General features: G+C 38.5%; 1 protein-coding gene across 4 annotated transcripts in view; it reads left to right on the top strand.

The window, feature by feature from the left end:
* Positions 1 to 16,305, top strand: part of IFT54 (intraflagellar transport 54) — a 277,257-nt gene that overhangs the window by 236,921 nt on the left and 24,031 nt on the right. For all 4 annotated transcript variants that reach the window (XM_060682392.2, XM_034426210.3, XM_060682393.2 and 1 more), the window contains 2 exons: positions 10,082 to 10,196; positions 11,403 to 11,439. In XM_060682392.2, the coding sequence (XP_060538375.1) occupies positions 10,082 to 10,196; positions 11,403 to 11,439 (152 nt within the window). The remainder of the gene's footprint in view (positions 1 to 10,081; positions 10,197 to 11,402; positions 11,440 to 16,305) is intronic.

The raw sequence follows: 16,305 nt of genomic DNA, 5'->3' as shown, positions 1-16,305 counted from the left end.
CTCTCGAAAGACTCAGGGCGGTGTACAGCCAGATAAAAACATACAATACAAACATTAAAAAACAATTAAAAAGATATATATTAATTTGGCCCCAGTTTAAGATAACAAACCAATTAAAAATTAAAAATATGTTAAAAAATATGTTAAGCCAGCCCGGCTTGCTGGAAAAAGAAGGTTTTAAGGGAACGGCGGAAGGCACCATTCTCCTTATCTCTGGGGGCAGCTGATTCCAGAGGGTAGGTACCCCCACAGAGAAGGCCCTCCCCCTGGGGGTCTCCAGCCTACATTGTTTGGCTGATGGCACCCCGAGGAGGCCCTCTCTGTGGGAGCGCACAGGTCGGTGGGAGGTCATCGGTAGCAGCAGGCGGTCTCAAAGATAACTAGGCCCTATGCCATGGAGCGCTTTAAAGGTGGTAACCAACACCTTGAACCGCACCTGGAAGACCACTGGGAGCCAGTGCAGCTCACGCAGGAGCGGTGTTATATGGGAGCACCAGGCGGCTCCCATGATTACCCACGCGGCCGCATTCTGGACCAGTTGGAGCCTCCGGGTACTCCTCAAGGGGAGCCCCATGTAGAGAGCATTGCAGTAGTCCAGGCGCGAGGTGACGAGGGCGTGAGTGACTGTGCACAGGGAATCCCGATCAAGAAAGGGCCGCAACTGGCGAATCAGGCGAACCTGACAAAAGGTCCCCCTGACTACAGCTGTCAGATGTTCCTCCAAGGACAGCTGCCTATCCAGGAGGACTCCCAGATTGCGTGCCCTCTCCACGGGGGCTAAAGACTCGCCCCCGATAGTCAGTGATGGAGTCAACTGACTATATCGGGATGCCGGGAACCACAGCCACTCAGTCTTGGAAGGGTTGAGCTTGAGCCTGTTCCTTCCCATCCAGATCCGCATAGCCTCCAGGCACTGGGACATCACTTCAAGGGCATCGTTGGGGTGGCCTGGGGTGGAGATGTACAGCTGGGTGTCATCAGCATACTGATGGTACTTTACCCCAAGGCCACGGATGATCTCACCCAGCGGCTTCACATAAATGTTGAACAGAATGGGAGAGAGGACCGACCCCTGAGGCACTCCGCATATAAGAGGCCTCGAGATCGATCTCTGCCCCCCTGCCAACACAAACTGCGACCGGTCAGAGAGAAAGGAGGAGAACCACCGTAACACGGTGCCCCCCATCCCCAACTCTTCCAACCGGTGCAGCATGATACCATGGTCGATGGTATCAAAAGCCGCTGAGAGGTCTAACAGGGCTAGAACAGAGCAGCAACCCCTGTCCCGAGCCCTCCAGAGGTCATCTACCAACGCGACCAATGCCGTTTCCGTGCTGTGCCCAGGCCTGAAACCCGACTGGAATGGATCTAGATAAGACGTTTCCTCCAGGAATTGTGGAAACTGTCGTGCGACCACACTCTCAACAACCTTCGCCATAAAGCGAAGGTTGGAGACAGGACGGTAGTTGGCCAATACTGCCAGGTCCAGGGAGGGCTTCTTGAGGAGAGGCCTCACCACCGCCTCTTTCAAGGCTGTGGGGAAGTAACCCTCACTCAACGAAGCATTAATAATTCCCTGGAGCCAGCCTCGTGTAACCTCCCGGGAAGCCAGTACTAACCAGGAGGGACATGGATCCAGTAAACATGTGGTCGCACTAAGTCTCCCCAAAATCCTGTCCACGTCATCAGGGGTCACAGAGTCAAACTCTTTCCAGATAACATTCTCAAGACTGTTCCTCGCCACCCTGCCCGAATCTACCCAGTCAGAGTCCAAATCTCCCCGGATCTGCGCGATTTTGTCATACAGATATTGTCCGAAATCCTCGGCCCTGCCTTCCAGGGGATCCTCCCGCGCTCCTGGATGGAGCAGGGAGTGGGTCACCCTGAACAGGGCGGCCGGACGATTCTCTGATGACGCAATAAGAGCGGAAAAGTAATTAAACTTTGCCGCCTTTATCACCACTAGGTAGGTCTTAATATGCGACCTTACCAGTGTTCAGTCAGATTCAGCGATACTGGCCCTCTAACCACTCTCCAGGTGTCTTTTCCAGCGCTTCATCTCCCTCAGCTTCTCGGTATACCAAGGAGCCGCGCGGGATCGGCACCGGGTCAGAGGCCACAAAGGCACGACTCGATCCAAGGCCCCACCAGCCGCCCGATCCCAGGCAGCCACCAGGTCTTCGGCTGAGTCGTGTGCCAGATACTCAGGAAATGGCCCAAGCTCCATCTGGAACCTATCAGGATCCATCAGGTGCCTGGGGCGGACCCATCTAATTGGCTCCGCCTTCCTGCAGCGGGGTGTCGCGGTTTGAAGGTCCAGATGAAGGAGTGAGTGATCTGACCATGACAAGGGTTTCATGTCTTTATCCCCTATAACAAGACCACTCAACCACTGGCCAGAGACAAAAATCAAGTCCAGTGTGTGTCCCCCCCTATGAGTGGGGCCATGAACTAACTGGGTCAGGTCCATGGCCATCATGGAAGCCATGAACTCCCAAGCCACCTCCAACGTTTCACCAACGGACGGCAAGTTGAAATCACCCATGACCATAAGCCTGGGTGTATCAACTGCCACCGTGGCTATCACATCGAGTAGCTCAGGCAGGGCCGTTGCCACGCGGCAGGGAGCCAGGTACGTTAGCAACAAGCCCATCTGAACCCCATGACCCCATCTCACAAAGAGGGACTCACCTATCATATCAAAGGGAGTGAGGCAAGGATGCCCTCTGTCCCCATTATTGTTTATAATATCCCTTGAAATCTTATTAAATGAAATTAGGAAAGACAAAGAAATAAAAGGTCTGAGAATAAAAAAAGAGGAGTATAAATTGCAAGCCTTCGCTGATGATGTGGTGTTTATCATGGAACAACCAGAAACAACAGGAACTAAACTGTTAGGGAAAATAGAGGAATATGGAAGAGTGGCAGGTCTCAAAATCAATAAACAAAAAACAAAAGCATTAACAAAGAACTTGACAAATGCACAGGAGAAAGTATTAGAGGATAAATTAGGAATACAAATAGTAAAGAAAGTAAAGTATTTGGGAATTTGGCTCACCAATAAAGCAACATCAATTAGAGAGGATAACTATACTAAATTAACAAAACAGATTAAAAAAGATTTAGAAACATGGAGCAAACTACAATTGTCATTCTTAGGGAAAATTGCATCCATTAAAATTAATATACTACCCAGACTGCTATACTTCTTCCAAGTAACTCTGATTTGGCCAGGAAAGGATTTTTTCAAAGACTTCGATAAAATGATAGCAAAGTATATTTGGCAGGGGAAGGCCAGAATTAAAATAAAATGATTGCAAGACACCTGGGAGAAAGGAGGATTAGGGTTACTGGACTGGGAACTGTACTATATGTACATCATTAAACTGGATAAGAGACTGGATAGATCTGAAAAATAAGAGAACTCTACTGCTAGAGGGATTTGACCTACAACGAGGCTGGCACACATTTTTGTGGGAGGGAAGAGATAAACATCACGGATATTTCCAACAACACATTATTAGAGGATCACTACATAGAACATGGTAAAAGATCAGAAAAATACATTATAATAAAATTCTGAGATGGTTATCGACTATGGAGGCGCTGATTTATCCTAACGCTATGGACACGGAGAAAATGAGAAACTACAAAGAACTATTGAACAATAGAGGAGAATTACAATTGAGACAAGAATTGAAAGAACAGGGTATAGACATTGACTGGTGGCCATATTTACAAATAGAATCAAGGTATAAAACAGATCGGGTACAATTTGGATTCCAAAATGAACCAAATGAATTGGATAAAATTTTACAAGGAATGGATGAGAAAATGATAACCAAAATATATAATTACTTATTAAAATATAAAGTAGAGGAAGAAGTGGTTAAAGAAAACATGATAACTTGGGCAAAAAAATTTGGGTATAGTAGCGAATTGGACAAATGGGAAAAATTATGGACTGTAAATTATAAACTGACAATCTCTATACCCTACAAGGAAAATCTGTTCAAAATGTTCTATCGATGGCACCTCCCACTGGCGCACCTAGCAAAAATGTTTCCAAACACCTCTCCAATTTGCTGGAAATGTAACGCACAAAAAGGAACATGCTATCATCTATGGTGGTCATGCAGAAAGGCGAAACAATATTGGCAGGAAATAAGAAAAATGATAGAAGAAATTACAAATCAGAAGTTGGAAATGAAGCTGGAAACCTTTCTACTCGGAATAATCACAACACAGTATGAGAAAGAGATAAAATACTTAATTATCCACATCCTAACTGCAGCCCACATACTCTTTGCCCAAAACTGGAAACGTGAATACATACCGACAGAAAACAAAATAATCACTAAAATCACAGATTGCGCAGAAATGGATAAACTTACAAAAGAGCTACAAGAGAAAGATGACACAGAGTACTACTTAGCATGGCAAAAATGGTATAACTGGTTGGAGAAAAAGTTAGAAATACATTCATAGGGACATTAAAGAATAAGGTCAATTTTTGAGACAAAATTTTGAGTACCAATTAAGGAGTGTAACAATTTAAAGATGGAACGTATATTAATGCTTCACATGTAAATATGTAAATATATAGATATATACAGTAGATAAATACGGGAAAAACAGTCTACCGATGTGACAACTTTAAGAGCAAGTCGTAAGACTTGATTGATGTTTGTTTGTTTTGTATGTTGTATCGTCGTATTTATGCTTGTTTGTACTTTTTAACTAATAAAATCTATTTAAAAAAAAGAGAAACAAAGTGAAAGGCAAACAACATCTGGAAGGCCGTCTTTTTGTTTTCCCTTTTCTATCTACTTGTTTTCTGGCAGCTTAGGAGCAATGAGTGAGCCTTTTGAAACCTCTCAAAGTAGTGTGGACTTGCCCTTGAAACAGGACACCTGATTCTGTAAATTAATGAGACATGGCGAAATTTGGTGGGTCATTCTGGAATACAAATACTATTTGATAGAATATTACAAATACTATTTGATAGAATATTTTACGAAGCAAAAGAAGAAAAATTAAACAAGACCTACAAATTTGAATAATTCAGAGGGAGCAAAATGGCAGACTTTGATGAATACAAACAGTGGATTTTGAAGAACAGTTCAGGGACTGAGCAAATTCTTCTAATATTGGCTTTTTGATGTTTTTGGACACTTGGGACATTGGGACTTGGATGGATTACTGAATAACTTGTAGCCCACTAAAATAAAATAAAATATTACAACAAGGAAAAACAAATATATCCCAAATACTATTAATGCTTCAAGGTATCCAGGAAACTATGACAAGAAACCATAGGGAGATGATGGAACTGATGCACGATACAGATGTGAGACCAGGAAATCTCCAGCAAATGATAATGGAAAATGAACAAAAAATTCAGACAATATCTCTATTCAGAAGTAGAGGAAAGAATAGAGGAGATAAATCAACAAATGACACAAGTAGATAAAGATACAGAAGAGATAGTAACAATTCTTGAAATAGAGCAGGTAGATTATTTCTCAGGAGTCCAAAATGTAGAAGAGAGCAAAGAGAAAGACCCCTTAGAAAGGACCAAAGAGTTACGGATGGGTATTTTAGAGAGTAGACAATGAGAGGCAGATGTGGAGGCAGAGGAGATATTTAGACTAATCATGAGTAATGTAGAGGGATACGAGATCCCAAGAGAGGAGCATGGGAGATTGATCAAAAATTCAATAAGAGTTGAAATACTAAAAACGGCAAGAGATGATGGGAAGATACAGAATACATCTTAATATGGGATTTGTTTTACTAAAGATTAGAAAATTCTAGAATGCTAGAGCTAGAAACTAGAAATTGGGAAAATGTTATTGTGCATACTGTTACATGATATAAGTTACCATAACTACTATGTATATGAAAATGTTAGAAGTTGAAAGACTACTACTATGTAGCTTAAATATTAAAGAGTAAGAGATGATGGATAGATATATAATATTTTTTAATATGGGAATGGTTGTATTAGGGGTTAGAAATAAGAGGTAGAAAATGGGAAAACGTTACTATGTACACTTACAAAATATAATACATTACAATTACAATGTATATGTTAATCTTGGAAGTTAAAAGATTATTATTATGTGTATCTAAACAGTATTATTATTGTTACTAGTATTCTGTATAAAGTAAATTGACCCAGACAATGTACTATTCACTAAATACTTATATATGTTAAAGAAAAAAACATAAATAAAATTATAAAAAACAAAACAAAAACATGTTGGATAATTTCTCTGGTGTCATATACCAATGGTACATCATTTTATAAAAGTTCTCTCTTAAATTATAACTCAATGTGAATTTCAGTCCATATTTTTTCCTATTGAGTCATCTGTATATTTTAACCAAAATTATTAGCTCATTTTATCATGCACGCTAATTCTTTTTCTTCCTTTTCAAATTTCAACAAATGCTAATATAAGTTGTCATGTGTACAAAATTCAGTTTCAAATTCCAATTACCTTATCATCTATAGTAAACTTCCTTTTAATTGTGCATACAATAACTATTATCAGCAAACATTTTATTGAATTATAAGATAAAATAAGATACAAAATGCAAAAGTAAATAGGAAAGCAGTGAGGGAAAGGGGAAGAGAAGTGAGGAAGGGTTTGGAAAAAGAAAAAGTAGCATTGACTTCCAACTCCCTCTATTGCAGTAAAATAAAGCATTAACATAAAACCACAACTTTTTGTTTTTTTCATAGTAATATAAACTAGCCATTTTTATAATCAATCTAATCAGTAAAACTCAATCTAATCAATCTAATCAGTAAAACTCAAAATCAAAGTTTCATTCTTTCCCACTTCAAGCACAAAGTTCAGAAGCAGTCTCAATGTGGAAACAAAAGCATTTATATACTTTTCTTTAATCAAAATAGTCAATTTTGCCATTTCAGGCAACTCCATCAGCTTCTTCAGCCATTCATCCACAGTGGGAATTGAAATGTCCTTCCACTTTTGTGCATATAATAATCTTGCTGCTGTCAACATTTATAGCATCAAAGTTCCTAATTTTTTCTCCAAATCTTTTTCCATTAGACCCAAAAGGAAAGTTTCTGGTTTCATCTTTATTTTCATTTTCAGAATTTTCTATATTAAAATATGAATCATCCTCCAGGATTTTTTTTGCTTTATCACATGTCCACCATAAATGATGGAAAGTCCCTTCTTTAATTTTACACTTCCAACATTCATTTGACTTACCTTTATACATCTTAGATAGCTTATCTGGTGTTAAATACCAGTGATACATCATCTTATAAAAAGTTATTGTAAATTATAATTTAGTGCAAATTTTAAACCCTTTGTTGACATATTTTCCATTATTCAAGCATCACATTATATCCAAAATTCCTTGCCCATTAAATCATACAATGTTTTACATGTTCATTTTCCAAATTCAGTTTCAATAGCATTTTATAAATCTTAGCAATAAAATGTTCATCACTTCCACACAATAAAATTTCCAATTCATTTTTAACAAAATCAAACCCATAACTCTTTTTATCCAACTTAAATCTTTCTTTCAGTTGTTGGTAAGTAGGCCAATGGCAAACATAACCTTCTGATTCAAGTTTTTCCCTCAGCTTTAGTATTGGTTCACCAGAGTTGAAAGATAAAATTTTGCCATACGTCAACCAGTCTGGCTTTGCCACCATTTCTTTTCTAAAAAACGCTTCCTGGGGTCACACCCAAAGAGGCAACTTTGTCAAAAGCCTTGTTTTATAGTTATTTCAAACTCTTAGTGTGGCATGTCTAACAAAGTGATTATTAAAATCAACATTAATTTTAATTTTATCATACCATAGATAGCTTTTTCCATCCAAATCTTAATTCATGGCCCTCTAATTCAAGTAACCTCTTGTTTTGGAGCTCCACCCATGCTTTTGACCAGGCCAGACAGCATGCATCAAAATACAGTTTCAGGTCTGATAGTCTCAACCCACTATTTCCTTAGTATCTTGCAGTGGCTTATATCTAATTCTTGATTTTTTCCCTTGCCATATAAATTTAGAAATATCCTTCTCCCATTGTTTAAATGGACTAACGGTTGCAAGTATTGGTAATGTCTGGAATAAATCTTTGCTAAATATATTCATCTTAATTACAGAGATTTTACCCAATAGAGATACAGTAGGTGCAATTTGTCCCAGCTTTGTAAGTCCTGCTTAATATCCCTCCAAAGAGGGAGGTAATTATTTTGAAACAGTTTTATATTTATATTTATTAACATAATCCCTAAATATTTTACCTTTTTCTTAACCCTAAAATCCGACTTTTTGATCAATATACCACTGTCCTGAGAAGACATATTCTTAATCAACATTGTTGTTTTCTGTTTGTTTATTTTGAAACCTGCCAAAGCCCCAATCTCATTTAATTTTCTCATCAAATATTCTATATTACTTTTGGGTCCTGTAAAAATATGACGAGATCATCAGCAAATGCCCTCAATTTATAAACTTCTTCCTTAATATTTATACCCTTTATTTTATCATATTGATACCTCTATTCAGAACTATTGGAAACTATGCTATTGAAATTCTTGGACAACCATCTGGAATGGTATAAGGCAATGATGGCAAACATCACTTGGGGGGGGCGAACCAATAAATAAATAAATAAATAATAAACAAACAAACAAACAAACAAACAAACCTTTTTGCTGTCATGTGTCAAATGCGAGGGGAGTGCGGGGAACCTCCAGGAAGGCAAAAAATAGCCTCCCCCAGCCGTCCGGAGGCCGGAAACGGCCCGTTTCTGGACATCCAGCAAGCCCATTTTTCGCCCTCCCAGAATCTCTGTGCGAGCCCTGTATTTACCTGGCATCCAAAACGGCCATGTGGAGACTCCTGGGAGGGGAGGGGTGGCATGGGTATGCGCGCATGTCTCCTGCATGTACAGCAGAGACCTGAAAATCAGCTGGCCGGCGAGAGGCTCGCACGCAGAAATGCCCATAGGTTCGCTATCACGGATATAAGGTGTCCTGCTTGAGCAAGGAATTGGATTAGAAGATGTCCAAGTTCCCTTCCAATTCTGTTGTTCTAGGTTTTAACTCCCACTCTTGTCAACAGAAGACCTTTAGCTACTGCTTTTCAAAAGCACTTGGAAGTTGTAACTGGTCTAGAATGTTATGAGTTATGCTAAATGTTATACCCAGCAGACAGTTATGGGTACACCTTTGTAACTCTGCTACTCTGCAAAGAGTTTATATAGATGCCCACCCATCTCACTAAAAGCAAATAATAAATAGAACAGTCAATTAAAAAACAAATAAAAACCTAAAGCATCACAGTAATAAATATCATAAAAAAATACTAACCATAGGTGAAGGGGGGATAAAAATAGCCCCTTTAGTATTATAACTCATAAAGTAGTAAGTTCTTCTACTTCTATTAATACTTTTGTTTTCCAATTTTAAGTATATTTATAATTAGTTTTATCAACTGTGACTTGTTAAGTTTTAAACTGTCAGAAACATAGTAACTTTTTTATTTACAAAGTTACAAGAAACTATCAGCTCCATGTTGACAGATGAGAAATCAATTGTATGAGTCTAGGGCTGCTGGCATTTTGCTGGCATCTGCTTGCACAAGGTGAGGGTTATTCAAGGCAGGTAGAAAGCTACCATGTCCAGTGTAGTAGCAGACAGAAGACTCTGAATAAGTGCTTGGTTTGGATTCAGTTGTTTGGAGAGGAGTCCAGTCTAGGTCATTCATATGTGACAATTATGATAAGTAAAATGGAAAAAGTTCACAAATTGTACTGCGAAGAAAATGTGGTTTGACTCAGCTAGTTCAGGGATGCAGATCTTTCTTTACTCTACTTTGTGAAATGTTCTTAAAATAGGGGAAAATTTTTTTTGAGAATAAAATAGTATGTTTTGAATTTCCACTTTAGGAGGTTGTATCTTTGAATTTTACAGCTTTTTAGAAAGAGCCTGGTTTGGAAGAAAGGTTTATTTTCTGCCTTAAAAATGATTATGTATGACAACTTAATATCTGAATTATTGCTCTGTTCTTGTTTTCTTATAGAAATGGCAGTGCCAAAATGGTATCAAGTGTTATTATAGATAAAGAAGAAGAAGAGGATGACCAGTTTATAGTGAAAGCAGAACAGCAGCTACCTGAAATAGCAGAACTGAAAATGGTTAGTTTATGTGCTTTCTTATTTAAATATGAAAATGTTAATGTGTTAACTGTTTTGCTCTCATTTTCTTTGTGGGATTTCAATAGGTTGCTTTCCACTTTATGCCTGGCTGTTGAAAGTTCAAAACTAGACTACAGGTGGAGACATTTTCCAATCTTAGTTAATCTAAGAAGATTTGCAATTATCTTTAGAATGATAAATATACAAAATCTTAAGCACTCAATGCAGAAAAATGTGGATGTTACATTATGTTATGTCCCCATGTACAACGGAACCCATTAACACCCTAATAGGTTTGAACCTGATCCATTTTGTATATTTGAAGAGTTCTAAATAGGACAAAACTGGTCATATACTTCCTCCTGTGATCAATATAAGTAAAATTTTTCACTTCTTTTTCTTGACAAATGTAAGAAAAATATTAGGCTGGTTTGTCCTCAGAATTTGATGGATATCTGAAGTCAGTGGAAGATCTTCCTGACACGTCTGTATTTATTTCTCTGTGAATATGATCTGTTCTCCCCATAAGTACTAAAACTAGATAAAGAGAAGCCAAAATGAGTCAAAACATTATACTTGTTCAATTATTTATTGAGGAAAATGATCCAAAGTTGTGATTTGTATGTGACAAAAGTATATGAATATCTAAGATTATCACTTTATTGGAAGGGGAAAATAAAGTCATCAATATTTCATCAATGAGATGATACTCAAGTGTGAGTATGACAATTTTTAAAAACCATTACCTGGAGAAATATCTTTTTCATACACTGTGTGTATAATTATTAGACAAGTATTTTGACCATATCATCATTTTTATGCCTATTTCCATCTCCAAGCTGCATAAACGTGAATGCTCATGTACTGTTTTCCTTCACCTTAAATCTCCTGTTTAAGAAGGGCCCACAAGTTCTCAATAGTTCTCAATACTTATTTTCTGCAATTATATAATTTTGAGTTTTACCTGTTGAATGAACTCATTGAACCTTTAACAATTTGGATGCCTCTTAAGAGGCTAAAACTTGAATAATTCCTTCAAATCTTGTTAGAATAAATGGATGTTTATTATGTTCTTAGGGTTCTTAGGGATATTTCCAAGTATTATTCCTTCTGAAGTATCAAGTATTAAAACACTGCAATCTGTTGATCACAATAATAGTAACCTTCTTTCTGTAATTCAGAAACATTTCTGTTTATTTAATTTAGGAGGCAACGGTAGAGCTTGAAGGAGATGAGAAACATGGTAAGTTTTATTCAATAATATTTTCCCCTGCTTTTATGTGTTCATTTTTATTAATCCATCATATAGCTAAATTTCAGAAAACAGAACTGACTTAGTTGAAAGTCATATTTTCTTTAGCTCTGCCTTTTCCTACTTTTGATAAAGATCCTTAGAGACTTAGTTTTTGTTCACCTCTTTCCATTATTTAACTACTTGATCCAAATTTTGCTTCTTTATTTGTTAACAATTTCCTTTCATTGCAGCCTAGTAAAAATAATTATTTTCATGGTTTCTATGGATAACATTTCATATTTGCATCTGTACAGAATATATTTTAGCTAAACTAAAAGGTAGTAACTCTCTTCCATCTTCCTACATAATTGTAATCCAGTTTCTTTTTCTCTCCCACTCTGGTAACCTTGCAAGAAGCTTTCTCCAGAATGTGCTTCTTTTATTGCTTTACTTGTTTTCTTTAAAAAAAAAAAGATTTCTGCTATTTTCCTTCCTTATCCCTTTTTAATATCACTATTGTGAGAATAAAGTATTTTATCTTGAAGATCCTACATCAGATCCTGTTATATAAATAATTTAGTATATGATATTAAATGGTATGGTAACATATGGTATTATTCCTATTTCACACGTAGATAATTACAAAAACGTCATACCACAGATGTGCAGAAACCACTGCTTTCTCTTGCTCTTTGGGAACAAGCTTGAAAAACCATTTGGGGTGCACCAACAATTAATGTTCGTAAGGCTCCATTCCCTGCCCATTTGCTCAATCTTTGCCAAAGAAAAGTTTAATATACATAAACATTAGAGGTAAATGATTTCCCACTTATGCCATTCCATCTAGCCCAATAATCAACCAGTAATGTCTAAAGGCTCATTTAACAAGGTGATGGTAGGAAAGAATACAAATAGACAGAAAACAGAGCTTTCCTTCCATTTTCTAGAATATAAGAGGATCCTATCTTTTTCTGCCTTTCTATGATAAGGCAAGAATAGGTGCATTGAGCTGAATATGTATAGGTAATCCTTGATTTAAAACCACAATTGAGTCCAAAATTTAAATTGCTAAGCAAGGCAGTTGTTAAGTGAGTTTTTTCCCACTTTACAACCTTTCATGCCACAGTTGTTAAGTGAATCACCATGATTATTTAGTAACACAGTTGTTAAGTGAATCTGGTTTCCCCATTGACTTTACTTGTCAAAAGGTTGTAAAAGGTGATCACACAACACCTACTGGGATACTGCAGCCATCATAAATACATGCCAGTTGCCAAGCATTCAAATTTTGATCACATGCAGATGCTGCAGCAGTCATAAGTAAAAAAAAATAGACATAGGTCACTTTTTTCAGTACTGTTGTAAACTTGAACAGTCACTAAACAACTGGTTGTAAATTGAGGACAACCTGTAATCTGTAGAAAAGCTCAGGATAGGTAGTTTCCTAATGTTACATAGAATGTTACTTCTACAGCCCCTAATTAGAGGTGAAGCAACGGTGTTCTTAGACTTATTTGTAATATTGCTGTATTGGTTCAAAGCAAATCAGACTAAATTTACACCTGGAGGAATCATCAAACTCTCATCAAGAAATCCAGGGCAATGGCTGACTCATGTGAAAGAGGATAGAAAAATTTATTTCAAGAAACCAATATATCAATAAAGGTGATAAAAGGACTTCCAGGAACTGTATAATGAAAGAACAATACATAATTAAGGGAGTCAAGCAAATGGTCAAAAGCTGCTTCAGTTCTAAAGAAAGATAGAGCCTATTTCAGACATAGAAGTTCTTGGGGTGATCTTTCTTGGTCAACCAGTCTGAGAAGGGGAATGATGGCGTTACATTTTCTTCATTTGTATATTATCTGATGAATATAGATCAGTACAAGAAAGAGTCATTGCAATACACTTTCCAGCTTTGCGAGCATTGACAGGTTCAAATAACTCTTTTTTGATTGAGGCAATCCTGTGTTGTATTATAGCAGACACTAGTTGTTTCAATCAACATGTACTGAAGGGAGAGCCCTTCAGTCACACCTTTTTGTCATCTCATTAATTAGAACATCTAACTCATTCCTTTAAGAGGCTGATTATCTTAGGGATTTTATGTACTTTTTCTAACAAAGACAGTAAAAGTTGGTTCACTGTGTTAAATGAAATTATGATAGAAGGTTTGCTCAAGGGGTCCCATCATGAAAGGTGAAAGAAATTGACCAGAAGGTAGCTCTTGACTGTAATTCACCCAACATTATAGAATGCACAGTCCCCAGGGATAAGATTGCCCCTTTGGCTATCTGAAAAGCCCCCCAAAAACATGCCTTAAATAGGTATTAGACTGAGTCGCCATTTTTCATTATTTTATACTGTTAATGATGTTTAATTTCTTTTATGGATTTTCAATTTTAATGTTTTATTGTTAACAACCTAGAGCTGATTGAGATGGTATAAAATTATATAAATGAATGAAAAAGACTCCAAATGAATATTCTACTTTAAGTGTGATTGAGAGAAATATGAGGGGTTCTGGGTGCTCTCTAAGCTTGGTTGTCTTCTTGCAGGTGTTTCATTACCCAAATTAGGTAACATCATTAGTGCTGATGATGTTACCTAGACTGGGTAATGAAAGGACCTCTCATTTCAATCATGAGCTACAAATATTCCATCACAGCTGGATGGAAAATGGAAGGAAAATGGACAAAAAAAAATGATACAGCTCATGATCACAGTTTAATCACCTTAGATTAAACTAATATCAACATACCATAACAAACCTCAAGGAACATTACATCAGGGCACATGGAGAAGCTGGACACCATCCTCATGAGTATTTCCTAGAGATATGCCAGAAAATGGAAAAATAAACTTCAAAAGAAACTGCTCAAACTAAACCCCAAAATCAAAGAGACACCAGAGCCCAAATGTGTAGTCAACATGTCCAGCCATCCACTATCCATGGCAGAACACAATATTCTACAGAAAGGCCTCAGCTATAACACAGATGATGCCAATCAATTGGAATTCTTTGCAGCCTTAGAAGGAACATTTGAAACTGGTAGACTACCCGTAAGAGATCTATCACAGAAACCATCATACCACAGACCAGAAAAAAGCAAGAACAAAGTCAACTTACAGCAAAGCACAGAGCAGCCCTTACAAGCCTAAAAAAAGACCAGACTATAATCTTGCCACCAGAAGACAAAAGCCACAGTTATTAAGGTCAGATCACAATATATACAAAAAGTGAAACTTACATCCCAGTGAAACTTACCAACCCAATAGACAATCAGATCAAGAGAATTCTCAGTGACTTACCAAGAAAGCCAAATTACCAAAGAGGAACAGTGGCGAATGAGAAGCAATGGACCTGTCTCTCATGCTTCTATGGATGCCCCAAAATACACAAGCCTGACATACCTCTCCCTCCAATTGCTACCATTACCAGAGACCCCTACCTACAAGATCACAAAAGAAGTAACAAAAACACTTGGGCACCTTACAAGGAGAAACATACACCATCACTCTCTACTACAATGGCTTAAAAAAAAATCAAAGATTGGGGCAATAGATGAGGTCAAAATCATGGTCTCATTTGATATCACAGCCATTTTCAAGTCCATAGACCTGGAATTAGCTGAGAATCTCTGGCAACATTACTCCACAGCACACTTGACTTAACCAAATGCACAAAGTGTCAGTTTTGGAAGCCATATTAGGCCGGAAGCTTCAATGCTGCCACGTCCTCATGTGTGGGAAAGTAGGAGGGGGGATTTAGGAGAGGGGGTTAGTAGACATACAGGTGAAACTCAAAAAATTAGAATATAGTGCAAAAGTTCCATTTATTTCAGTAATGCAACTTAAAAGGTGAAACTAATATATGAGATAGACTCATTACATGCAAAACGAGATAGTTCAAGCCTTGATTTGTCATACTTTTGATGATTATGGCTTACAGCTCATGAAAACCCCAAATTCACAATCTCAGAAAATTAGAATATTACATGAAATCAATAAGACAAGGATTGTACATAGAACAATATCGGACCTCTGAAAAGTATAAGCATGCATACTCAGTACTTGGTTTGGGCCCCTTTTGCATCAATTACTGCCTCAATGCGGCATGGCATGGATGCTATCAGCCTGTGGCACTGCTGAGGTGTTATGGAAGACCAGGATGCTTCAATAGTGGCCTTCAGCTCTTCTGCATTGTTCGGTCTCTTCTCTTAGCAATGCCCCATAGATTCCCTATGGCAGTGATGGCTAACCTTTTTGCCATCGCGTGCCAGGAGAGGGGGGGCAGGGGAGGGTCGCGCACACACGTGCCCATGTGCATGCGCACGCAACCCCACCCACCCCCGCTCCTGGCACGCGATGGCCTCGTAGGCCCGTTTTTCTTTCTTACCTGGTTCCAGATCCTCTCTATGCATCTGGGAAGGGAGAAAACAGCCTTTCCCACTCCCTTGGAGGCCCTACGGAGGCTGAAAGGGCCCATTTCTCAACTCTCGGTGGGACGGGAAGTGACATTTTTTGCTTTCCCCAACCTCCAGAACCTCTCTAGGAGTCTCTAGGAGCCTCTCTAGGAGTCTCTAGGATCCTCTCTAGGAGTCTCTCGAGACTGGGGACAGGAAAAAAGTCACTCCCTGTCCCACCGGAAGTCGGGAAATGGGCCCTTTCAGCCTCCATACGGCCTCCAAGGGAGTGGGAAAGGCTGTTTTCGCTCTTCCCAGATGCATAGAAAGGATCTGGAGCCAGGTAAGAAAGAAAAACGGGCCTTCCCCACCCACCCCCAGGCCCTCCAGAGGCAGGAAACAGCCTGTTTCCCTACTTCTGGTGGGCCCAGAAGGCCCGAAAATCAGCTGGCCGGCGCGCGCATGCGCC

The sequence above is a fragment of the Pantherophis guttatus genome, chromosome 1 (genome assembly GCF_059756535.1).
Source record: "Pantherophis guttatus breed Tessera chromosome 1, ASM5975653v1, whole genome shotgun sequence".
Lineage (NCBI taxonomy): Eukaryota > Metazoa > Chordata > Lepidosauria > Squamata > Colubridae > Pantherophis > Pantherophis guttatus.
The sequence above is the reverse complement of the archived record's forward strand: the minus strand, read 5'-3'. Positions and strand labels throughout refer to the sequence as shown.